At 35.9% G+C, this 27,356-nt stretch overlaps 2 protein-coding genes and 1 long non-coding RNA gene across 7 annotated transcripts in view; 1 reads left to right on the top strand and 2 right to left on the bottom strand.

Annotated features, from left to right (window-relative positions):
* Positions 1–4,488: 4,488 nt before the first annotated feature.
* LOC115451949 (barrier-to-autointegration factor) lies at positions 4,489–6,597 on the bottom strand. Its single transcript, XM_030180371.2, has 2 exons — positions 6,341–6,597; positions 4,489–4,798 (listed from the first exon to the last, which is right to left on the bottom strand). The coding sequence occupies exons 1-2, from the start codon at positions 6,464–6,466 to the stop codon at positions 4,652–4,654; spliced, it is 273 nt and encodes a 90-aa protein (XP_030036231.2). The 5' UTR covers positions 6,467–6,597; the 3' UTR covers positions 4,489–4,651.
* A 3,794-nt stretch (positions 6,598–10,391) lies between these two features.
* Positions 10,392–18,033, top strand: LOC115451947 (barrier-to-autointegration factor). Its single transcript, XM_030180370.2, has 2 exons — positions 10,392–10,659; positions 16,181–18,033. The coding sequence occupies exons 1-2, from the start codon at positions 10,534–10,536 to the stop codon at positions 16,325–16,327; spliced, it is 273 nt and encodes a 90-aa protein (XP_030036230.1). The 5' UTR covers positions 10,392–10,533; the 3' UTR covers positions 16,328–18,033.
* The window catches only part of LOC115449216, a 42,872-nt gene continuing 27,121 nt past the window's right edge, over positions 11,606–27,356 (bottom strand). For 3 of the 5 annotated variants that reach the window (XR_005112957.1, XR_005112949.1, XR_005112955.1), the window contains 2 exons: positions 15,914–16,119; positions 14,440–14,597 (listed from right to left, as the gene is read on the bottom strand). This is a non-coding gene — a long non-coding RNA (uncharacterized LOC115449216). Of the gene's footprint in view, positions 11,621–14,439; positions 14,598–15,913; positions 16,120–27,356 lie in introns of those variants that run through there. The other 2 variants (XR_005112953.1, XR_005112950.1) reach the window with 2 other exon arrangements.

Raw genomic sequence — 27,356 nt, 5'->3', positions numbered from 1 at the left:
ACATGATTATTTTACATAAAAGTTTCTTAAACTATCACTCGCAATCGACTGTTTAGCACCGGTATCGACGAGTAGCCGTGCGTACTCTCCGTACATTCCGACACGCATTACGGGACGACTTCGCGGTTGACACGTCGCCGACACTGCAGCTACAGCTTGGAAGGGCATAGCGCTCGATGTAGACGATGCTCGACAAGTCGTACAGTTCGCACGTATGACGCCTGGTGCGCCACAACCAAAGCACACGAGTGATGAAACCGACGGCGGCGATGACGTGCCGTCCGTTGCCTTGGTTTGGTTCCGTTCGCGCAACCGGGAGCAGTCGGCCTTTTCGTGGCCGTACCTCTTGCAGTACCCACATAACAACCGGGATTTTGTCTTAACCGTAGAAATGGATGGACTTGCCGATTTCTGGGGAATGGCTGGGGACAGCCCATCCCCAGCATCCGTCTTGCGCTGTCTCGGACGACCCTCTTCAAACAGGTCTTCCAGGCGACGAGCCTGGGATAACAATTCAGCATATAATTTGAAACCACTTAGGGGAATTTTCTCCCTTATTCTGGTACTCAATAGCCCGTAAACCATAACAAGTTGTACGTCTTCTTTTAAACTACCAGGTGGCAGCTGGGCTATCAGGGCTCTCACCCTGCATACAAACATATCTGTAGTCTCGTCTCCTTGTTCTTTGGAGAAAATCTCTCTATAAATTCTGTGAGGCGGGAGACGCGGTCCATAAGTTTGCTTCAGTAGGTCCATAGCGTTCGACCAACTCTCGATCGAAGCTTTCACACCTTGCCACCAGGTCGCAGCCAACCCGGTGAAAAGCATCGGAAGTCCACGCAGGGCAATGCTGTCCTCCATGCTGACGCACTCCTTATAAACTTCGATAGCGTCAATAAACGCTACAACGTCGCTCTCCTTAGCGCCGTCGAACCGCGCCGTGCACTTGGCAAAGTTGCCCTGGGAAAGCGCAGGCGATGGTGAAGCACAAGTAGCCGCAGGTGCAGGTGATTGCATTTGAAGCAACTGAACAAGTCGCAGCAGTTGCTGCTCCGTCATCACGATAGATGGACTAGACGATGAAGGCGCGCTGCCGTCAACAAACGGCGCGCGGCTTGCCGACGGCGATTCATTCGCGGCGGCCATATTATTATTATTCGATTCCACGCTCGATTCGGTAATGTCCGTATGACTTCGCGTGCGCGGCATCGTACACCCAATAGTATTATTTGAATACAGTTCAAAAGTTCGTCAGATAATAGCGTAATAGTCTGAGCTACTTTAACACACTTGAACACAGACGAAATGTCTATTTGTATCGTTCAGCAACACAAACAAGTTCAATGTACACAACTGCGTAATACTGTTTAGAAAATGAGTATAATATAGTGTACTTATCGTCCCTTAGCCGACGTAGTAGGTATAACTCGCCGCGCGGACTCGTGGCCGCGAAGTGGCGCGGCGGCGGCACCTTTGATGTCGCGTCTCGCGCGCGATCGCTTTGCAACTCGCGGTCACGTAGGCCACTTGTAGGCCGTTAATAAGCACAAACACTATCACAGTAATACACAGGGGTTTCCTAGCTCACACACTACACTAATAACTGAGTTTTAAACACAACTTATGTTCGTAAGCCGAACGTTGGGCAGCCAAATTGTCGCTTGGGTGTGTGATTTGAGTGCCTCGTCGGGGCAGGGAAATAATGCCAAAAAAACACTGAGTAACTAAAATGATTTTTATATCACTATAACATTAAGTACTACCATAAACAAAAAAAAAACAACAGTGTAGGCTCAAGCGTACGAGTCGCGCCCGCGCGCGCTTCCACCCCGGGAGAGAGTTATTCGGGCACTGTGGGAGCGCGGAACGATGAACGCGGGCGCAAACCGTAGGCTTTTGAGCGGGGTGCGAGGGGTGGCGCGAAGGGTGGTGGCGCGTGATGCCGCTGTATACTATGGCGGCGCGCTACAAAGTCTAGAATCTATTTGTTAATTATAACACGACTATTGGCGCCATCTGGTCGCAAAAAAGAGGAACTGTAATATTCACGCGCTTGCCAAAAACAAAAGCCGGGTATTCACTAGTGAGCCCTAACCGTAACCGTTGCCATGTATATTTACCAGAAACATAACCTGCTACGAGCGATACGCGTGTGGCTAGCAGCGAGCCGGCTATTACAAAGTAAGTACTCATTCTGTAACCGTAATGTGGTACGTAACCGTAAGCGTTACTGTTACCAAAAACATTATTATTTATTTTAAGTGTTGAAAGTTAGTTGACATAGTAAAATTGTTTGTATTTTTTCTTGAGACTGAAGTAGTCTTTTATGTTACCAGATTATAATTAATTGTAAGACTGAAATAGTTATTATATTCGTTATATTCTTTACGACTGCTTCGGTGGCGTAGTTGGAATTGTACACGGTACGAGTACGAATACCGCGCTGAGGTCCTGAGTTCGAATACCGAGTCGGGTCAAAATAATTGTGACTGGGTTTTTCCATCTTAAAAATATAACTCAGTCGCAGCTCGGAGTAAAGAAGTTGGCGGTGTGATGCTCCGGTGACTCGGAAAGCACGTCAATCCGTTGGTCTTGCGCCTGATTTCTCTGTCATGTTAGATTGCCGTCTCACCGGACTATGAGAGTGAAGGAACAGCGTGCTTGTGTATTGCGCACACTATTGTTCACTATAATAGCTCCTGCGTACTTGGCTGATCTCCGTTGAGATTGGCCACCGTAGCCGAAATTCGGTTAGGAAGGAATCAATCGATCAATTATATTCTTTACTGCTTTGTTAAATAATAAATAAATAAAGACTGATTCAAAGTATAAATCTGCATTATTATTTGCGTTACATTATTAATGACTCAATGTAAACTTACCTGATTCACTGTGAACTGTGAGCCTACTCACTGTATCCGACCCCCAGTACACAGTGGCTCAATTTAGTTCTTTTTTAAACCATATTTATCTCCTAATATATTACTTTGTTTAACTAGATTGATTTAAATAATGAAAGTATATTAGTGATACTATATGCTAATATTACAACTTCGCAGCACTCTTCCGTTTCTAGCAACTGATCAAAACCAACGATCTCCCCCGTCTAACCCGCCGTAATCTCCATACAGCAACAGCAGCGACCATTCGTCAGATATGAATTTCGAAGACTATGCATAATTCATTTAATTTAATTAAATAATTACTTTCATTTGTTCTTTTAATGCCCCTGACACACTTCCGGTAAAATTGAGCTTATGACTTATTTGGAAATACGAAACAGGTGTTGCAGACTCGTAAAAGACTCGACACAACTTCTCGAAATGCAGTGTTTCTTCGTTCTATCTTTGGCCCGATTAAATTAATTAAATATTCAAAATCAGTTGCAGTTATTCTCGTAAAATTTTGTAATGACCACTCATTTCTTGTTTTTTTTTAAATAAGAAGTTCACTTTTTTTTCGATATATTTCACGACTTCACCATCTTCGTGGCCGTTTATGATCATCGAGTAAAGCATCTCCGAATATCAAGCTGCACAAATGAGACATTTCGTCCGACATCGTGGAGTTACAAACCAAAACTGCGGATAGATCCGGCTTGATGCAGTTTTATCGACAAGTGCTTACTGTTGAGAAAATGAAGTCAATCCGACTGTTGATTAGTCTTGGACTACACATCAAACACTACATTATATTCATACGTCCTGAACGGCTAAGTACAAGCATGCACTACTGCTAGTAAGATACAAATATTAGAAGACATTGTTTCTAAGGTTCAACAAAAGAAAATAATTACATTATGTACTTATATTTGATCAACAATACCACAACAGTGGTAACCACGTAACGGTTATCGATAAAACTTGGTAAGGAGATAGTTTCAAGACCACGAGGAGGGACACAGGCTACTTTCTATCCCGGGGAAATACTTACATAGCGGGACTTTGAACCCGCAAAACTCTTTCACTATCAATATTTCTATTTAAATCAGTAATATTTTTTACACATTAGCACCTTAACACGGATTTAGTGTCAGATCTTCCAATATTGAGTATTGCAATTTATATTGTCGTTATTGGATCCCAGTGAGAAATAAAACGTAGGTATTTAATTTGACGTGAATTTTGTCGAATATTGCTTTGTTTCGCGCTCGACATGAGCCACCGGGCTTGATCGCCGTATATATAAAGGCTAGTGCGGGGCCGGTTGGCAGACTGCGTTATCACTACCACAACTTCGGGATATGTGGAAGGATTATGTTTGAGATTTCACATACCTTTAAAATTATTATGGGGAACACCCTAGGTATTTAGATTTCGTAATCTTATTCCTTCCCCGTTAAAGCAAGCGATAATTCACAAAAAATACTCTAGTAGTAAGTAGTAATAAGTTTAGTAAAGTCTGAGGTGCGTGCCCTTGGGTTTTGAACATTCGCTTATCGCCGCTTCCGGCTGTGGGAATTATTGATAATATTATTTAAAATAATTATTAGATAAAATTTGTTTATTCAGTTACAAACTTTAGTAAATGATAAAAACATAATATATAATATACTTATATGTAATTACCTAAATATGATTATTATATAATTATTTATTTACACATCATAATATGTTTGGTATCAAAATAATAAAATGTAACTACATTTTATTTACAAAAACTCATCACACCAATCTTTTAAACATTGGTAACAATCGCCAGACTGTTTTGAACTTGCACTGCATACATCTTTCATCAATTCTTGGAAAAGCTCCCTGTCTTTTTTAAGTACCAGATATTGTCCTAGAACAATATAAGCCTGAAATAAAGAAATTTATCACTAATGAATGTAGTTTAAGTTTAAGCTACCATCTGAAGTACATTGCAAAAAAATGTAGGGACTTCATTAAAAATCCTTTGGGAATCAAAATCATCAGTTTTGCAATTGTTGACTATATTTTAAAAAAATATGATATGAAAGAAATCAGTAAAATTTTTACATCATAAAAATAAAAACAGCTAAAACATATTTCAGATTTAATGGATTTCATCTGAAGGATCATGTCCACTTTTTGTAAGGGTGCTGGTTTTTTTTTTTCAAACAAATTCCAACCAACCTCAAACTTATAGGATAATAGAGTGGCAAAAATGTGGACCTTGGAATCATTAAAACAATATATTTGACTCCGGCAATTATAAGGAATATACATTTATAACAAAAATAAAAAGCTTATTTAGCCATAATTCATAACCAGTTAGCAGTAAGTTCATAGAGCTCAAGGAACATTAAAAAAGTATAATAATGAATAAATATGGATATATACTTTTAACGATACATTAAAGACAAATTAAAGAATATTTATACAAAGAAAGTTCCCCAGCCTATTTTTATGCCCTGCCCATCTGTGCCTGAAGTATGACCAGAAAGGCTATAGGCTCAACTTCCACTTTTATTTTATTTTTTTATTGCTATGAATGACGAGATGAGGTTGCCCTTTGCTTGATGGTAAGCGATTAGACTGCCCATAAACAGTAGAAACACCATCCAACACCTTAAACTACAAAGTACTGTTTGGAATTCCACTGCACTAACAAACCTAAGACATAAGATGTTAAGTTTTATTATGTCCAGTAGTTACACTAGCTACAATGTCCTTCAAACTGGAACACTACAGTGACCACACATTGCTGCTTGACGACAAAAATTCACATTGCGGTGGTATCTACCCAAACAGACTCCCACATATGAGACAACTACCACCAGTGAACCACCACCTGATTCTAATTTTCATGAAAGAGCACAGGAAAGATAGATGCCAGCAAGAAAACAAAAATAATATTTAATGAAACATACCAAAAGAATATAACTTTAAGTACTAGATATTATATGGGTTAATATTTTTTTAGATTTGGTGTATAATTATTAGATGCCGTTAAGAAATGTGCACTTGAAGATAATTTTGGTTAAAGTAAATTTAGATATGCTTTGCAATTATGTACTTAAGTTTCATTAAATAACATAATAAATTTTAAATTGTACACAATGCAGCCAGTATTAAAAAAAATGTGAAAATGATGATTGGCATTGATAAATATGATCAAGTTATAATGTACTAAATTGTAGGTGATATGAAGTTTACCGGTCAATATAGGCCCATATAATTATTATTAGAGTCTAACCTCCCAAAATGAAGAGGCATGGGACTAGACTTATACTTGAATATTTAATTTTGTATCTAATACAAGATCAGCAAATTATAAATTGAAATTATCAACAGTTCTTGTTAAAGAACATTTAATTAACTAAGTTTTTTAAAATGAATCATGATTTCCTGTTGGCATAATGCTATAATGAACTGACCTTGTCAAATCCTGCGGTTTCCAGTCTTTTCCCTAAAACTGGTCCAATGCCCGCTAATTCAGTAACAGGCTTTTCGCCCATTGGTTCAGCTACAAAGTTTCTATGCTTCTGTGATGTACTCGACATCTTTTCTTGATGAGTTTCTAAAAGAAAACAAGAAAATCCAAAACTATGTTTTAAATTTGTATTTAAGTTGTAACGAGCGTCAGTACGTCAGCCGTCAACAAGTTAACATGACATCAATCGAGTAGGTAGGTATATTAAGGAATGCTAGGGCTAACCGTGCAAGTCCCGCATGAAACGAATCGACTTTTATGAACATCGATTTAAATAGATTGAAATTTCACCATTCATATTCAAATATATTATCATATTATCAAGACATAGTTTACTCCATAGCGGGTGTGAGTGGTACAGCATGGACCTCACTCTTTCTCGCACTGGCTGCACTCCTTACTTCAGGATTTCTTTAGGGTTTCCTTTTCTTCGTAGTTTTCTTTTTCTTTCCTAATGTCGCCGGCTTGAACTACGCTGCCTTTTTTTTTGGCCTGACTATATCTTGGTTAGCCTGACAGGGGACGGCTTTTACAAACACACTAGACTTTTGGGTGAGTACTTTAGGCGCTCGCAACCCTTTTAAAATCCCCCCCGAGTCAATTCGTGTGCGCTCGGTCTCCACACCGAATGCACGCCCATGCACGAAGAGGCCATTTGACGGAGCCCTAGGCACACAGCGAATGTGTGTATACCCCATGGTTGCAATTACACATAGGGGTCTATGAGGGACTCGTGAACATTTTCTCTCCTAATCACTCCACCCATCCTATTACTTTCCCTTCTTTCCTCCCCTATTTCTCCTCTTCCTCTGTTCCTCCAGGGCCCCGCAGTGGCTAAGCCGGAGGAATCCAATATCCCATTCGCAGGATTCCCTCGGTGTTGACTGCAGGATCAAATCAAATCAAAATATCAAAAAAAAACCTTTTAGAATAAGTGACCATCCTGGGAACAACCCACTAACGAATTTCGAAGCTCCGCTCAGGACGGCCATTGGGTGAGGATGAAACATCAACGAATATGAGATGAGCGTACTAACAACTATTAGAAGGGTTGGGAGGACGAGGAATGCGTCGAAGATGGAACTGCGATCCTGTGGAGTGTTGACTGACATCTGATTTTAAGCCTCCTTTCGGAATCGGGAGGATCACTCGAAATCATTCTAGTGATTTTCCAATAATCCGGATACCTACTTTCCGTTGAAGATAAAGCAAAGATATGCAACAGAGGTTCCTCAAAGATCTAATTACAGTCTTTAACAAAATATGGCGGCACACCGTCAGAGCCAACAAAATGTTAATCTTGATGCGGCTTAGAGCAGTGCGCACTTAGCGTGCGGTCAGCTGGCCAACGTGCACCCGAACTGCACCTGCGAATGCACCCGATTCAAACTCTACCTCGTCTGTGTCCAGCATTGATCTCACTTTACTATACACAGATTTAAAATCATCGATATATATGTACTACGTACTAAATTTGGCGTTTCGAACATTTATTGTGTTCAACTGAATTAAACTGCAAGCCATTCAAAATGATTTTAGTATGGTGTCGTTTTGGACAGCTTGTGGTTATGGACGGAGCCTACACAATACAATTGTTTCCGTACTGTTCCGTTCACATCATGCACGCGGTACTATGATAACATACATCGCGATAAAACACTCACGCTTACGAGCGCGGGCGCTTTATCCATCTATCACATGTGAGTCCTTTCATGTGTAACGCCCACTGTGCACCCTTTAACTATAAGCTTTTCATTCGAAGTTTATATTACATTAGTTGCTCGCGGCTTCGCCCGCGTGAAAACCTTTCCCGCTAAGAGTTCATAAAACACAGTAGCGATTTATAGCACAACCTGTAGGACCCCAACGCCATTTTATTTAAAAAAAATCGATACTGATTCTTATGAAAATAGGGGACCGGACAGGTATTACCAAAAAATCTGAAATTCAGTTTAAAGTAAAGTTTGTAATATTAAAAATATTATCTCATATTTGTTTTTGTAAAAGAGTTGTGATTTGTATTTTTAAATCAATAAATAAAATACAATAATTATAGTATTTTTAGTCTATTCTTTACGGCAAATGAAACACCAATCACGGCGCATGACGTCACACGTGGGTAAAATGTAAACAAACAGACGTCATCTGGATGTCATACCGCGTTGTGTTATTTTAATGCTTTAAATGTGTTTTTTGTCACAGAACTGCTCTAATAATTAATATTAATTTATACGGGACGTTGTTACTATCTTCCAGCTTAACGTTTACAGATTGTTTAATCGTTAATCATAATGGACCGCAAAAAATATTGTTGGTGCGTCGTACCTGAATGTAATAATACTTCTATATCTTTACCAAACAAATTATTTATTGATGTACCACGAAAACAGATATACTAATAAAGTGGTTGCAGTTAGCAAGACGAACCTACGACGGAATGTCTGCAGACTCACCGATTTAGTTCTGTGAGGATCACTTTGATGTAAGTAAATAAAAAATAGTGTTTCGGTTTAAAATAAATCGATGAATATTTCAATTAATTAAATCATTTGTACACCCAGGGGAGGTTATGGTTATGAGATGTATTTATTTATGTTTTAGCTGCCACATGATATGGAATAGAATATTTATTTATATAGAATTCTGGTTGTTACACAGTAACCTGAGATTAACACGGTCTATGCAGTGTTGCCAAATCATAATTTCTCTTTACCCCAGGATTATTTGGAATTTAAAATTTTACCCTTAAACCAATCATAAATAATTCGGTACTTTTTTTTCTATATCGTTATCTATGCAGACGCCACTTCTTTCTTCACTTCCACTTCAATAATTATTAATTTAATTATCTCATTTTATTAGGAACAACTAGCTGTACACGAAAATTGTATTGGATAAAAATTATACTTAATTGTTTCATGGCCTACAATTTTTGTAGGAAACATCTTTCTCTAAGCTCAATATTTATTACAATACCGTGAAACAATAGCTTTAATACCTTAACTCGTAGAATTACCCCAAAAATAACCATAAAAAATACCCTGCTGATTCAGTTTTACCCTAAATCTAGGGTAAATATTCCTAATCTGGCATTATTGAATCACTGTTCAAATGACAAGACTTGTCAAGTTGCTTTATCCACGTATGACGTCACACGAGACGAAATGACATAATGTAGCGTTTGCGCGGGAATTATAGCTATTTAACATTTAGGCATGGTTTTATGTACTTTTTAAGCTTTATTTGTGCAAAATACTATTTTTCTTGGCTATTTATATCCACAATGATCAATTTAAAACACCTTCTGAAAATTTGTCCGGTCCCCTATTGCTTTAAATAGGTTGAAATCGATATTTATAGGAATCGATTATCATTCGTGACGTGCACGGGCAGCTCTATAGCCCGCCAGCCCAGCATTTATAAATTTAATTACATACTTTATTTTAGTGTTGCAGAACCATCGATAGTTTGATTATCGATGGTTGACCTCGAAAACTATTCAGGATATCGATTGAACTATCGATTGTATTGCCTATGTCAATACAATCGATACTATCGATAGTATCGATAGCTCTCCATGTGCAATATTATTGATAATAGCGATGATATCGCTATTATCGATTATAATACATACAATAGTGTCGATAGAATCGATAGTATTGCAAAAACTATTGGTTTTTACCAAAAACTATCGATATAGCAATACTATCGAAAAATTACTGGCTATCGATACTACAAAACAATCGATACTATTGATAATATCGATATGTTTTGGTTAAAACTAATGGATTTCACAATACTATCGATACCATCGATACTATTTAATGCATTACTATCAATAGTATCCATACTATCACTGTTATCAATCGTATTGCATAAAGAGAGCTATCGATTCTATCGATAGTATCGACAGTATTGACACGTGAAAATATAATCGATAGACAATCGATCATATTGCTTTTACCTTTACTATCGATAGATAATCGATTATCTATCGATAGCAGACTATCGATATGCAACACTACTTTATTTATATACTATTGTTAAGGAATAAGGGCTACCGCTCGTTATAATTTACTTAAAATTTAAACCTGTTTGCATTTTGTTGTTATCCAGTTAGAAATACAACAAGAGAAAATGTCGAGTACATCACAGAAGCATAGAAACTTTGTAGCTGAACCAATGGGCGAAAAGCCTGTTACTGAATTAGCGGGCATTGGACCAGTTTTAGGGAAAAGACTGGAAACCGCAGGATTTGACAAGGTCAGTTCATTATAGCATTATGCCAACAGGAAATCATGATTCATTTTAAAAACCTTAGTTAATTAAATGTTCTTTAACAAGAACTGTTGACAATATCAACTTATAATTTGCTGATCTTGTATTAGGTACAAAATTAAATATTCAAGTATAAGTCTAGTCCCATGCCTCTTCATTTTGGGAGGTTAGACTCTAATAATAATTATATGGGCCTATATTGACCGGTAAACTTCATATCACCTACAATTTAGTACATTATAACTTGATCATATTTATCAATGCCAATCATCATTTTCACATTTTTTTTAATACTGGCTGCATTGTGTACAATTTCAAATTTATTATGTTATTTAATGAAACTTAAGTACATAATTGCAAAGCATATCTAAATTTACTTAAACCAAAATTATCTTCAAATGCACATTTCTTAACGGCATCTAATAATTATACACCAAATCTAAAAAAATATTAACCCAGATATCTAGTAGGTACTTAAAGTTATATTGTTTTGGTCTGTTTCATTAAATATTGTTTTTGTTTTTTTGCTGGCACCTACCTGACAGTTCTGTGTTCTTCTGTAAATTCAGTGGTCAGGTCCACCTGGCCACCACCAGACCATAGGCTCAACTTCCAAGTTGAGCCCATGAGCTTTCTAGTGATATCTCAGGCAGAGATTGCTGGGGTCTCAAAGTATGCTGGGGGACTTGTTTATTTATAACTAATGTTTTATTCATGAATGTTTCTTTCATGTAATGTAGGAAGTATGTATCCATATTTGTCTATAATTATTTAACCTTTTTAAAGTTCCTTGGACTGTATGAACTTAGTGCTATCTGTTTCTAAATAATGGCCAAATTAAGCATTTTCTTTCTATCATTCATATGTTAAAATGTTGCATTTTGTTATGCAAAGATGGTAAAGGTTTTTTCAAAACAGCAGCCCATGTACAGAATGTCAGTCTTTCCTGTAACATAAGTTTCAATGGCACTTTATTGATAAAAGAAATCAACATAATATATATTTTTTTAAAACAAGCTTTTAATTGTTCTAAAAAAATCACTTCTAACTTGGATCAATCCTTGTTTTATACTATGTTAGTAGAGATAAAAGCTTGTCGCGAGATTTACTTTTGTCATGATCAAGTTACATAATTACTGTATTATCTACACACATGCATAAAAAATAACCAGTCTGGCCTAAAAAATATCCATGGACCATCCGCCATATTCAATTTAGAATGACATCACTTAGTTAACCATGTATTTTCATTCAAATTAAATGTGTGTGCATATTATTGTGTATTTAATCGTTTAAGGATAATTGCTTTAAAATGGATTTGCAATCGTTGACTTAAACATACATAAAAACATTGCAAGTTAAATAAAATCTTGTAATAACATATATTTTTATGTGTTCCTTAATCCAACAAATAAAATAGTCTATTTAGATGCAAATTTTATCTGATCCCATCCAGCTGTTACTTTGTTAACTCCTTACAAACATAATCCGCCTTATTACAAAACGAAGACTAACTATAGTACCGGGTTTAGTACCGGGTTTAAACTATGGACTAAGAAAAATGGTATTACAAAACCGAGTTTATCGCTAGTCCGAGGACTATCTGTGGTACTAAAGTTAAACCGCCGTGACCCCTAGTTTAACTCCAGTACTAACCTCGAAACATCAAATTTCAAAGTTGATAATTGTGTTTAGAGAACCAAATATAAACTAAAATAGAAAAAATGGAAATAAATTTGATTGATTTAATGGATTTAGAAGATTTAAAAATGTTAGGAACAAATCTGCGGTTCAATAGACCCCGTAGTTTTCGTTAGTTAATAAGTCGTTTAGTCTTACAAATATAGTTACATTTTACATAAGTCATGGTAACTAAATATTCATTATAAAAACAGCAAAATTTACTCTTATTTTTTTTTTTCATTCTTTACATCTTAACATATTGGTAGTCGTCTTGGTTGATTTATTATCTAATATGTAAACCGACTTGGAAATAAGTTAACGTAGTATTTCTTGGATTAAGAAGGAAATTCGTACTAATTGAATAACATTTTAATTTATTACACTGCTCATAACCAAGATGATTGCTTTTAACTAACCTTTTCTTCAAAAGTCCAATATTCGCCTCGTTTGTTTTGATTTATTGCTCCATTTTTAATTGGTATAACTAAAATATACGTAACGTAAGTGATTCCACAACAAAAACAATTACACTTGTGATGCTGTTGCCGTGCCTAAATTGTTTTAAAAGAACAACGTTCCTTTATGTTACTTGAATTGTTATTAATCTAAATCATAAATAAACCGAAATGTAAACATTTTGATAATGTTCAAATATGCGCGCCGCACACTTCATTCCATTGTACGCTAGCTTAACAAGTCAACAGTGAATTAAAACAAAACCAAGCCATTTTAAATTATTCAGCTTTAAAATATATTTAAATAGCAAAATAGTATATATTTAGCATCATCATCATTATCCAAATCACATTTTATTAAACATTTTGCCCTTCGTTTTATACATATTTGTGTTAAAAGGAACGGTGCGTCAAACGCGGAGTGAATGAATCAATGAATTACGGTAATTTTTGCTTATACTCTGTGGATACGAATTAAATCAGGGACTATCTTCGGTACTAGATAATCCTCGGTTGGTCTTGGATTTGTAATAAGAATGAATTTTAGTCCGAGTACTAACTTTAATACCGTAACAAACCTAGACTTTTTAGTCTTGGTTTAAACCCAGTACTAACCTATCTTTTTGTAATAAGGCAGAATCAGTCTTACTTATAAACTGGTTGTAGCATTAGGAGGTGGTTAAGAGTTGTTTAAAAAGCTGTCAAAAACATCAACCGGTTTCCTAGTTCAAACTTTATTAAGAGGCAAGATGGCGGGTTTTGACGTACAGCTGATCGAGCAAATTTTTGTGTTAACTAAGCTAACTTGCGAAATTTTTATAAGTAAGACTGAATATTAACAAATTCTGATAATTATTCATTTATAATTCTAGTAAGATTAATAAAAAATAACATTCATACAGAACCCTTAAAAGCAAAACAGAGCTCAATGCCTTATTCTTCACAAGCCGTGATGCTTCAAGTTTCGCTTTACAAAGGTAAAATTAAATTGAAAGACTATCTCACCAGTGTTCTGTTTGGCTTGCATATTTCATATATTGGCTATGTGTACGACAGCAGCGCCTTCTACCATGAGCAAGTAGCAACTGTGTTGGTTATGTCAAATAATAAATTTGCTGATTTCCAGCAATGGGGTATAGGTACCACCTTAGTTTAAAATGCGGTTAAAAAGTAAAAAACAGGTCTTATAGCAAAACTGAACGATTTGAGACATTGGACACACCAGGGGTGAAGGCAGAATTATAAGGTACCTTCCCAGTTTATAATTTATGGCATATTAAAGTCACTATAGATAAAAATATTAACTATGTCAGGTAACAATAATTTATTTTGTAGTGTGATAAAGAAGACTTTGTATATTTGAGAACTTTCCCCCTTATGCATAGACGTCATTTATCAAAGGATGGAGTATTGCTGTTATAACAAGTCTGTTTCTCAGCTTCGATTATCTGACGGCTTGCTGTTTGTTCAGCTTTGTTTATCTGACAACCAACTAGTTCAATTTGTATCTCAATATTAGCCAAAATAAAAAAAAGTCTATGAATAAGGGGGATAGACTAAGAGGAATATACACACCGCATACAATATGATAGCGTTTATGGTTGTAGAATTTCAGAAAAACAGAATCTATATTAGGAGGTATATTGTAATTATTGTTACTTGATGAAATCAGGACACCACCGCTATCCGATTTGTCACTGGCCTCACCATTTCTTTCACAGAGATACAGCTTGTAGCGTGAATAAGTAATTTCATTATCTTCGAAATTCGGTGTTAGCCATGTTTCTGTAATATTGAAGTCACAAAATTCGGATAATATATTGTTAAATAAAGTATTTGGCTTGGGCCTCAACTAGGGAATGCAACGTCGCTTTAGACCTAACCCCGATCTCGCGAGACCATGAATCCAGTCTCGCGAGATCTCGTGATTTACGAGAGCTCGCAAGATTGAGTATATTGTTACGCCCAATGGCAGAGAACTGTCTAGTATAATTGGGGTCCGTTATCGTGTTTCCACGACATTCCGGAAACATCGAGATCCATCGAGAACGTTCCATCACCGAACCTTCCACAATCGGGTAGGCACTATTATCGGCGAGTGCCACTGGACGTAACAATATTTTACATGTTTGATTGTGTTATTTTGTACAGTGTATCATTGAAGCGAGCTACTCCGATTAGACATTATTTGTTAAAGGCTTTACTGCCCCCCCCCCCTCTTCCCCCCAGACGGAAGATATAGCCCGTGGCATCGAAAAAAATGGATTCTTTCAAACACAATTTAGGGACCCTAGGATAAGAGCCCGATAAATACAAAGCGTCGAAGATTCTTCTAAAATTTGTAAATGATTACAACTTTAATTTTTTTACACCCAAACCATTGAACTAATTTTGATGAAACGAAGCAAGCTTGAACCACGAGACATTACTATATAGGGTACCGTTTTGAATATTCAAACCAAGTTACACGCGGACGAAGCGGCTATCGAATGTATGAAATGTAGATCGTTGTAAGGGGGCGTCCATAAATTACGTGAGGTGTTTTTTTTAGTTAGATGTCGTGAGATTTTATTCAACCCCGTCTCCCATCCCCCAAACTCACGTGAGATTTTTCAAAATATGGGTTACTTATGTAAACGCGTTGGAGTGTTATTGTAAAAAGAAAAAAAAAATTTTTTTTTCTCTTTAAGACTAGTAATCAATATTGCTGAGAGTTATAAGTACAATCAAAATTTCACAATAGAATACTTAAATCGTAACTACTGCGATTAAAAAAGAATATCTACTCTAATTCAGTCCATGGAGAATCATGCGCGGTCTCAAGAGAGACTATTGGAACCAACATGTCCATATGATTTTCAGTAAAATCATCTGCTCCTTCAACTTCGTTCGTTCGTTGAGTCAGTTGATGTATAACGTCGAAGTACGAATGAAATTATTTTCTTTCGAACGGATTAGTGAATGATCTTAATCGTATTACGATTACGCTTAAGATTAAATCTTAAGCACGTACAATCTGGATTAAATGGACCAAAATAGTAGAATTTTCGATTGCAAATCAGATGACTTAGATTTCTTTTTATTTATTTCAATGTACTTACCTACAAATGGAAGGTCGGACAAGCAAGCGAAAGGTCGGACGCCCGCCTACAAGGTGGACGGACGACCTGGCTAAGGTCGCAGGAAGTCGCTGGATGCAGGCCGCTTCCTACAGGTCGACGTGGAGATCCTTGGGGGAGGCCTATGTTCAGCAGTGGACTTCCTGTGGCTGAGATGATGATGATGATGATGACCTACAAATGGTAGCCTAAAATTAAACATCACTTATTAGTAATAAATATTATTAAAAAATCTTTTCTTTTTTTCAGGCCTATATTGTTCTTGGACAATATCTGGTACTAAAAAAAGACAGGGAGCTTTTTCAAGAATGGATGAAAGACGTATGCAGTGCAAGTTCAAAACAGTCTGGCGATTGTTACCAATGTTTAAAAGATTGGTGTGATGAGTTTTTGTAAATAAAATGTATTTTTTTTTTATTAATTTTCTTACCAAACATATTATGTGTAAATAAACAATTATATAATAATTAAATAATTACATGTAAGTACTTATATTCTTCTCTATTTTTTTTTCATTCACCTACTGAAATTTGTAACTAAATAAACAAACATTACTTACTTAATAGTCAATAATCTATACTTACTATATTGGTAACAAGTTTTTTTCCGGTCGGTTCGAGGCGAGTTGACCGAAAGAAGTAACATACGACATATCGCGCGACGACGCAAAGCGCTCGGGGATGTTCGAAAATTAACTTTTGGTCAGTCGAATGACTTGTCAAAAACATACTTCATTTCATGCCTATTATAGTCTAAGATCCGAAAAAGATAGACTCCCAGTCGTTTGTTAAATGGATGAGAAGTATTTTATATAAAAGGACATGTCCGCTTTTTGTATGGGTGCTGATTCTTTATTTAGAACAAAATCCATCTAACCCCAAACTTATGAGATGTTTAATTGGCAAATTTATGAAGCTTGGAACCAAATACTTAATGATTTTAGAACCCGCCATTTATATGAAAAATATAAATATGTATGGCAGCGTCACTCAAAAAAATAAGTTCATTGATTCGTCATAAAAGGTTGACCAAGTAACTAAGTATATACCTATAATTTCGATTTTTACTTTGACTGCTGTCAGTTATTGTCATTTGCGGACATTAAGGGGAAATTAGAAAAAAAGGGCGGGAAACTTTCGACTTCGCAAGGCGCGCCTTTTTGATCTCTTACAGTACCTACATACTTTAAGAAAGTATTTTACTAACTTATTCATAGTGATCAGTGGTATATAAACTCCGTATATTAAGTTTAAGTATTCAATTTATTGGCCATCTGGTAAGCTCTTTTATGTTACTTGCCGGCGGATTGCCGAACCCCCGATCCCGAGGGGGACGGTTCCTCCGGTGGCCTATATGTTACTATTAATGAATCTACATTCGGAATGCGCATAGACAAGTGTCTATGCGCATTCCGAATTCATTAAGTTGGCGTTGAGAAAGTGAAGTCACTTTCTCAACGCCAACTTAAGCGAAGTCGTTTGAACAAAATCTGTAAACGATGTAATAAGCGTAGAAGGACACATGGTTAGGACGATAACAAATCCATAGATTGTCATTGTATAATTCTGCCGAAACTGATCTACCTAGAACTCAAATAAATTCTTATTACCCAGATACTTAAGACTAAATTAGATCAGAGTAACGACACTTTAATTCCCCAACATACCCCTACCTCTATTGGAAGAAAATTATATGAAAATATTGATCGTACTCGCTTTGGCCAAACCATGATTTAAAAAATTGCATATATATAGCAATATCAAACGAATTGGTAAAAAATAAAATTTCTATGGCATTTTATCAAATTTATTTTATTTTGGTTGCTGCAATAGAGAAAAGAACTAATCAAATAAGGCACTTGCGAAATCTATGAATTTACTTTTGCAATGATTGTAATCATATTAATTGTTAATTGGACAGAAAAATATCATATCACTAAGGTATACAGTTCAATTTCTATATAAAATTGGAAAATTGGACGGAAATTAATTTTTGAGTAATAGACTTAACACTGTACACAATTTATACATAGGAAGTCGCGTACCACTATTGTGTATTTTGTAATAATAATTTGTTATTAAATAAAGAGAATTATTTAAAATTGTCGACGTTTTACTTTTTTCCCCCTACCTGCCAGTCCGAGCTGGTTACTTCGGTTTGTACCTTGTTTTCATTATAAATTTTATCCCTAATTTAAAATGTCCATAGGTGTATAAAGAAATTTTAATAGTTCTTTAGAAATAATAATAATTATTCTTATGCTTTGTTTTGACGTATCATAAGTGCAACTTTGTTCGCCTACGTGTTAAATAAAGTATTTTATTTTAATACTAGCTTTTGCCCGCGGCTCCGCCCGCTTTATAAAGTTTTTCGGGCTAAAGTTTTCCGTTATAAAAGTCACGCTATATATTTTCCCGGGAGCCTATGTTCTTCCTAGGGTCTCAAACTGTGTCCATACCAAATTTCATCTTAATACGTAGTTTTTGAGTTTAACACGTTCAGGCAGACAGATACAGCGGGGGACTTTGTTTTATAATATATTTTTGTAGAACTTTTTAAGAGGAACAATCCCGTCATACATCGTTGTTGCATAACTTTAACCGTTTACGCAGCGCACGCAACGGAAGCTCTCAAAACTAATAGTTTTTCCCCGTTTTTGCAACATGTTTCATTACTGCTCCGCTCCTATTGGTCATAGCGTGATGCTATATAGCCTATAGCACTCCAGGAACAAGGGCTATCCAACACAAAAATATTTTTTCAGTTCGAACCGGTAATTCCTGAGATTAGCCATTACTGCTCCGCTCCTATTGGTCATAGCGTGATGATATATAGCCTATAGCACTCCACAAACAAAGGGCTATCCAACACAAAAAGATTTTTTCAGTTTGAACCGGTAGTTCTTGAGATTAGCCATTACTGCTCCGCTCCTATTGGTCATAGCGTGATGATATACCTATAGCCTATAGCACTCCACGAACAAAGGGATATCCAACACAAAAATAATTTTTCAGTTTGAACCGGTACACAGTGGATCGAAAAGGCAATTTTAGTGACTTAGGAAATAATTTTGTGTTTTTCAATTTTTTTTTACGTTAATCGCTAGATATTATTAGCGCTTATAATATTCATTCTTTGTCATTTTTTGATAAACCTTATAGTTTCGGCTAAAAAAAATATTTCATGTTTTTGATGTATGGAACGCACTATAAAAACCTACATTTCTGCGAAATCTTGAAAGGTCTTGCTTTGAAACTATTTTTTACTTAATCCTAATCTGTTCTACTATACTTTTGCACTTCGAACGTCTGCATCGACCTGCCACTTCTCCAGTTATACGAGTTGAAAAAATGATAAGCGTGATAATATTTTATATTTTTCAAAACGTTTTTTATGATTATCTTGAGCAAATTAAACACTTACTAAATAAAATTATGTAATAAATTGATCATTATTACAGCTAATAATAATATTTGGGAAAAAATTACTACAAATAATTTAATGAAAAAAAGGATTATCCCTATCTACTCACTCATCACAACACATAACATCAGCCCTGTATATATATACTGTCGCACTGCTGGGCACGGGCCTCCTCTACTACTGAGAGGGATTAGGCCTTAGTCCACCACGCTGGCCTAGTGCGGGTTGGTAGACTTCACACACCCTCAAAATTCCTATAGAGAAATTTTCAGGTATGCAGGTTTCCTCACGATGTTTTCCTTCACCGTTGAAGCAAGCGATTACTCACAATGAATACACACATATTTTTTTAGAAAAATCAGAGGTGTGTGCCCTTGGGATCTACTCACTATCACTACTATTTTGTAAATTTTCTAAATTACTCTCTACATTAATAAATTCCAGCTCTTCTGGTTCTGTTGGCAAATGCAGAAGTTCTTTGGCTTTTGGAGAGAGTATCAATACATTTTGTTTTGTCATGCGGGGTCTAAGGTTAGTTATCTTTGGATCAGACGACAAAAGAAGATTATGGAAGATGTCCTCATTTGTCGCTATCCTATTTATTTTCCGGGAATGGTTTTCTCTATAATGTCGGAAGTCTTTATTACGTGCTTCTGCGGCTTCTTCTGACAGCTTCCCAATGGGTATGGCCCCAAAATGTTTAATTATATCAGCCCCATGCATTAATAATTTGTGTACACTGGACGGCATATAATACCAAGGATATAATTTAACATATAGTTCTGCGGTTTCATTGCAGAAAATAGAAAATTTAGTATGATCAACACGCTCTCCAGATGCAATGGCTTGAAGAATCACATAAAAATTTTCTATGAGTTGCTCATTAATGCCAGTGATACGCGCTGTTGTGGCTTTATTTTTAAAAAATCTTCGGGCAGTATTACCGTCTTTAGTACTGCCTACTCCTTGCTTTACTACATCAATTAATAAACCGCATTCTTCTTTAAATGCTCGTTGTATTGCAGACTTTCTGTTCTTGATTTTATCTTTATCGTCACCCCTGCAGCTCCACTTCTTAACTTCCAAACGATAAGCTATATGAAGTAGGCACTCCATGCATTTTATCCAAGCGTGCAACGATGATAATCCATACTGGTACATTTCTTCATCATTATCTCACAGATTGTGTGATTCTAAATTGTTCATTTGCGTCGGTTTGGCTTTGCAAATATCACAAACTGCTGAAGTCTCAGACAAATATGAAGTTATTTTGCCGTCAATCATTGTCATCATTAGTTCATGGACTATTTTTACTTTTTTTAATGTAGTTGGCTGTAGTGTTTCGATTTCTCCCGATATACCGGCCTTTATAGCTGCTACAGTAGTTTGAGTTTCTTTTGTAAATTTAAACATAATAGGACGACAATAAAATGTAGATGAAGGTCGATCGTTTTCCCATAGAACTGTTCCATCATTCCGTTGTAGTCTTATTGGAACTAAACTTGCCATAAACACACTGGAATCATCAACGTCCACTTCAGAGCTCTGCTTATAGCCTTTGCACTTTGTCCCGAGGATCCATCAAAACCCCATTTGCTGATAAGCTTTAAGTCATCTGCAGAATCCAAGTCAAACTCAATTGTATCTAAAAGCCTACATATTGTCAAGTTGAGCAGCGCTTGCAATTTCACAGATGCTGTACTATCAGTGAAAGTCATGTCTTCCTTGTTTGGGTAACAATTCAATTTGGCTTGGCTTAATTTATAATACGAAGGATATAATTTCAAACCATTTTCTCTTGCTGATTCCCTTAGGTTTATATATTGAAATTTCGATAATTTTAGGGAAACTAGTAGTGCCAACGCTTTTTCAGGAGTATACGCAACATCTTTTTTTGCATTCAAACAATTATTTACTTTAGTTAAATCCTCTGGATTTTTCAGTAAATGGTTTATAATATTTGCGATGTCTTCTTGTCCAGAACATTTTAAAGTATTAGCTGTAGCTGCAATTAACTCCTCCGGAGATAAAGACTTTTGAATTTGATCTACTCGTCTTCGTTTTTGTCTGCAGCCTAAATCCTCAAATGGTTTTCTAGGACAAATAATAGAAGTAAAAGCTTTTGATGTAGATGGAGGCAGATTTTCAAGATTAATAAACTCAGGTTCTTCATGCCCTTCGTTTAATTTTATTCCTTCAGGCCAAATTATTACACTTTCTAGCCAGTCTCCATTTGTTCTCATAAACTGAGCTAATGTGCGATTGGATTTCTGCCATCTAATACTTATATTAGAACAAAATTTCACACAAAACTTTTTAAGTATTTCACTGTTTTCTTCTGTCACTTTTATTTTCTGTTGCAGAAAATCAAAAAGATTTTTGTTGTCCGATAGAGATCCAACCTGGTCTCTTAAAACAACAAACAAATCTAGATTAGTAACTAGACTCTCCATAACGTCGAAAAGAACGTTTCCAAATTAAACGGTGTGGATAGTAGTACGGATGAATGTACACTAATAATTATTTCAAAATATAGGTCAATTCATACCATTTGTAATAAACAAATTTTATTGCCCTAAATGCACTCATAAAACAATAAATGACAATACTAAGTAAAATGACAACACATGTTTGCAATCTGCATCACGAGATTTATGGCTTTATTTTTCAGCTAATGAATGGCTATAAACAAACAATTGTTATAATACATTCAACTAAATGGACGTGTAATCTCCAGATGTCATTGGTGTTGATGACCAACGGTAATCCTTTGCTATCTGGTGATCCACTTGCTTGTTTATTGCATTTATGATTTATAAGTTTACTATGGAACCACATGCTCTGGGCACAGCAGACAATTATGACAATGTACTTAATAATTACTTATTTACTTTTTATAATAATATTCCATTAGGTTTTAAAACTATAATTTATAGTTCCATAGCATTTTTTCTTACCATCTTGTGTCAAATTTACATATTTTCACAATTTTTTCAACTCGTATAACTGGAGAAGTGGCAGGTCGATGCAGACGTTCGAAGTGCAAAAGTATAATAGAACAGATTAGGATTAAGTAAAAAATAGTTTCAAAGCAAGACCTTTCAAGATTTCGCAGAAATCTAGGTTTTTATAGTGCGTTCCATACATCAAAAACATGAAATATTTTTTTTGGCCGAAACTATAAGGTTTCTCAAAAAATGACTAAGAATGAATATTATAAGCGCTAATAATATCTAGCGATTAGCGGAAAAAAAAATTGAAAAACACAAAATTATTTCCTAAGTCACTAAAATTGCCTTTTCGATCCACTGTGCGGTAGTCCCTGAGATTAGCGCGTTCAAACAAACAAACAAACTCTTCAGCTTTATATAATAGTATAGATTACAAATAAAATCCTAATTTATACCTGTGTAAGATTTATGGTCAGCAATTATTATCGATATCTTATGATAATATGATATCGATCCAATAAGGAACATCCCTAGAGAGGAACGGATTATTAGTAAGTTAATTTTTACAATTTTATTTTCCTTAACTGAGCTCGCATAGATACATGAGTATCTATGCGTGAGCTGAAAATCAAATTACTAAGTGCCGCCTTTTCTTACATAGTATATTACTTTATGGTGATATCTATCCATATAAAAATTTCTAACATGATCTATCATCATTGTCTAAAATCTATCTTTTGGAGTCTTGGAATACTCTGCTTTTCCAATAATGAGATTAAAAGTAAATTGCATTACTTACATACATATATATATAGCATCACACCTTTTCCCCTTTTCAGGGGTTGGCAAAGGAGTAACATTTCAGCGCGATAGTCGTACTGCGAGTGAAACACATTAGTTGTGTTGTTGCGTTGGGTTTAGTTGACTCTCCTTCTTACATACATACATATATATAGTATCAAACCTTTTCCCCTTTTCAGGGGTAGGCAGAGGTGTTACACAACAGCGCGATAGTTGTACTGTGAGCCAAATATGTCGGTAGTGTTTAGGCGTTAGGTTTGCTTGAATCCACTTCTTACATACATATATATATAGCATCACACCTTTTCCCCTTTTCAGTGGTATTCAGAGGTGTAACTCCTCAGCGCGATAGTCGTATCGTGAGCGAAACACAACTACGCCATCGAGACGGTCTATTTTTTACTAACACAAAAAAGCAAAAAATAAAAATAATTTTAACAAAAAATTTTACCGCCTTCAAAAACCACTCAAAACCAAACAAATAATTTCACATAAGTAACAGGTATATTTTGGATACCAATTTTGGAGTCGTTGCCTAATTAAAATTGCTAGTTAAGCTAGATAATTACATTAACGAATATACGAAAACAATGTGCTACCAGCGTACAAAGTTAGCAAGTCAAATCGTTACCGGAGATGACCACGCCGCCGCAGCACAGCAAATGGAAGCTATTAAGGATATATTTAAATTTATGAACTGTACACTACCCAAATTATTCCCCAGTTACATATAGCTGGTCAAATGTGGGTGTATTACACTCACTGCCCCGAACAAAGAGGAAAGAAAAAGATGAAACACCATGCATGTGCTTGGTATTACACCTTTCACTATTTATGTTTGTTAGTAGTAAACGCAAACCTACTCCTTTTAATTGATTTGAAAGAAATTTAGCTCATAGATGGACTATGCAACAAATATAGCTTAACTAGCAATTTTAATTAGGCACCGACTCCAAAATTGGTATCCAAAATATACCTGTTATGTGAAATTATTTTTTTGGTTTTGAGTGGTTTTTGAAGGCGGTTGAATTTTTTGTTAAAATTATTTTTTCCTAGGTGAATTTCTGTAAAAGAACTACAACTACACTTATTCGTATGCGTTTGGGTCACGTTTGTCCCCCTCAACAACTTTCTAGGCTCGGCATTGCTCAGAGTTATGTGAGTGTAGTGAAGACGTCGGGCATTTGAACCATATATTTCTGTCATGTGCTAAATGTATCATACATCTTCCTTATATCACCGCCTTATTTTGCTTGACATCCCTCTTCCTACATATTTATAACTAGCTTATCTAGTTGTAAACGTCCCTATACTTGAGGTTAAAACGCCCCCTTAGATTTTGTCACCCGCATTGCTATGGAGGGAAGTGGACAATTAATATTTCCAACTCTTCCCTATCTTTCTATTTGATTAATTTCGTTGCGGGATAATGACATTAGTTTTCCCTGAGACTCGCCGAGCTTCACAGATCGGTGTCATAAAATGCGTATCACTGCTGATCCTGGCTTACAGAAGTTGTAGTGGTGGGTGTGAGGGGGGGAAAGTCTCTCTTCCTACACCCGTCCCTGTTCTTTTTAAGTACTTGTAACTATGATACATATAAAACTTTATGTAATATTAATTATACATGATAATGTAAAAAAATAATTATTTATGTATTTAATTTATAAATAATATAATATCAGCCCCGTATTATATACTGCCCCTCTGTTGGGCACGGGCCTCCTCTACTGAGAGGGATTAGGCCTTAATCCACCACGCTGGCCTAGTGCAGATTGGTAGACTTCACACACCCTCGAAATTCCTATAGAGAACTTCTCAGGTATGCACATTTCCTCATGATGTTTTCTTTCTCCGTTAAAGCAAGCGATAATTCACAAAGAATACACACATAATTTTTTTTAGAAAAATCAAGAGGTGTGTGCCCTTGGGATTTGAACCTGCGGACATTTGTCTCGGCAGTCCGTTCCACAGCCAACTAGGCTATCGCCGCTGTAATTTACTTTACGTATAATCATTACTAATCTTTTTCCTTCCAAATACCCGATAAATCTTATTCTGTGATTAAATATTTATTCAGGCCTATAAAAAAGAGGCTATTAGTACTAAGGTACATAAAGAATGTTGGGAAGATTCCATACGTTTTACCTGCTATCAGTGTGACACGTCATGAAATAAAAAAATATTAGATTTTTTTATTTGGAATCCACAAAAAAGTTATTTAAGATTTTTATAGTTAATAAAAATGTACCCTTTGCATCGGTAACACGTTCTTTTATTTTAATTCACCCGAATAAAAGTTTTACTAGGTGTCTTACTCAAGAATTCATTACAGTCTAATTTTCCGTTATTTATTTCCTATTTTATGTAGAAATTGAACAGTATGATACCTTACTGATATGATCTTTTTCCGTCCAATCAACAATTACTATGATTACAATCATTGCAAGGACAAATGTATAAATTCCACAAGTGCCTTTTTTGATTAGTTCTTTTCCCCATTGTAGCACACAAAATAAATATAATACACAAATGTAAACAATTGCAGTCAATATCTCGGAATAATAAGAATCACTGATGCTGTCTATTCGGCGGACAACTAAAGTTATAATTGTACAAAATCGCAATTATAAAGAATTAGCAAATAAAGTCCAACAATAACAAATCTAGCGTCAAAAATGGCGGCCAATTGCCAGCTATCATGATAGCCAAAATTTTATCTAGATTTTTAAGGTCTATTATTTTGGTACCAGATATAACCTAAAGGTTTGTCAGCCAAAATTAAACTCTATGGAACGGTATTAAGATACAATATAACTATTGTTTGAAAACCCTGACCCGAATATCTTTGTACAAAACGTTCTAAGTGTCCATCCCCTTTTAGCTGCTACTAATATCGCCACTAAGCAGGCTTGCCAACTTAGGGCTAAAATAAGTGAAAGGGGCTTTTTTCAGAGCCCAAAAAATTTAGGGCTATTTTTAGAGCCATAAAAATGTTTTATGTATTACATTTTGACTGAACAAAAAACGATTAAAAACGCAAAACGTTCAAGTTTTTCTACAAAGCATAATGCAATAATTCCAAATACACCTCCCACACTATCCATGCTTTACGTCTCAGAGCAATGGCAAGCATTGTTCTGAGATGCTGTATTATAATTCTCTTTGATCCTCACAACTACAGGCATGGCTTCGGCCTTTAAATTTTAATAAAACAGAAAACTTATTTCAGTTATATTCTTAGACTAGCTTTTGCTCGCGGCTCCGCCCGCGTTATAAAGTTTTTCAGGCTAAAGTTTTCCGTTATAAAAATAGTAGTTTCCCGGGAGCCTATGTTCTTCCCAGGGTCTCAAACTGTCTCCATACTAAATTTCATCTTAATACGTTAGGTAGTTTTTGAGTTTAACACGTTAAGGCAGACAGATGCAGCGGGGGACTTAGTTATATTATTTAGAACTTTTTAAGTGAAACAATCCCGTCATACATCATTGTTGCATAACTTTAATCGTTTACGCAGCGCAGGCAACGGAAGCTCTCAAAACTCATAATTTTCCCCGTTTTTGCAACATGTTTTATTACTGCTCCGCTCCTATTGGTTATAGCATGATGATATATAGCCTATAGCACTCCAGGAACAAAGGGCTATCCAACACAAAACGAATTTTTCAGTTGAAACCGGTAGTTCCTGAGATTAGCCATTACTGCTCCGCTCCTATTGGTCATAGCGTGATGATATATAACTTTGAGCACTCCACAAACAAAGGACTATTCAACACAAAAATATTTTTTTCAGTTCGAATCGGTAGTTCCTGAGATTAGCCATTACTGCTCCGCTCTTATTGAATATAGCGTGATGATATATAGCCTATAGCTCTCCACGAACAAAGGGCTATCCAACGCAAAAGAATTTTTCAGTTTGGACCGGTAGTTCCTGAGATTAGCCATTACTGCCCCGCTCCTATTGGGTATAGCGTGATGATATATAGCCTATAGCACTCCACGAATAAAGGGCTATCCAACGCAAAAAGAATTTTTCAGTTTGGACCGGTAGTTCCTGAGATTAGCCATTACTGCCCCGCTCCTATTGGGTATAGCGTGATGATATATAGCCTATAGCACTCCACGAACAAAGGGCTATCCAACGCAAAAAGAATTTTTCAGTTTGGACCGGTAGTTCCTGAGATTAGCGCGTTCAAACAAACAAACAAACAAACAAACAAACTCTTCAGCTTTATATAATAGTATAGATA

The sequence above is a fragment of the Manduca sexta genome, chromosome 24 (genome assembly GCF_014839805.1).
Source record: "Manduca sexta isolate Smith_Timp_Sample1 chromosome 24, JHU_Msex_v1.0, whole genome shotgun sequence".
Lineage (NCBI taxonomy): Eukaryota > Metazoa > Arthropoda > Insecta > Lepidoptera > Sphingidae > Manduca > Manduca sexta.
The sequence above is the reverse complement of the archived record's forward strand: the minus strand, read 5'-3'. Positions and strand labels throughout refer to the sequence as shown.

What these genes read in the sequence shown, in the direction of transcription:
- LOC115451949 (XM_030180371.2), bottom strand. Translation starts at nt 6,466, where the DNA reads ATGTCGAGTACATCACAGAAGCATAGAAACTTTGTAGCTGAACCAATG. An exon ending in AAACCGCAGGATTTGACAAG is followed by an intron (nt 4,799 to 6,340) that starts GTCAGTTCATTA and finishes TCTTTATTTCAG; the next exon opens with GCTTATATTGTTCTAGGACA.
- LOC115451947 (XM_030180370.2), top strand. Translation starts at nt 10,534, where the DNA reads ATGTCGAGTACATCACAGAAGCATAGAAACTTTGTAGCTGAACCAATG. An exon ending in AAACCGCAGGATTTGACAAG is followed by an intron (nt 10,660 to 16,180) that starts GTCAGTTCATTA and finishes TCTTTTTTTCAG; the next exon opens with GCCTATATTGTTCTTGGACA.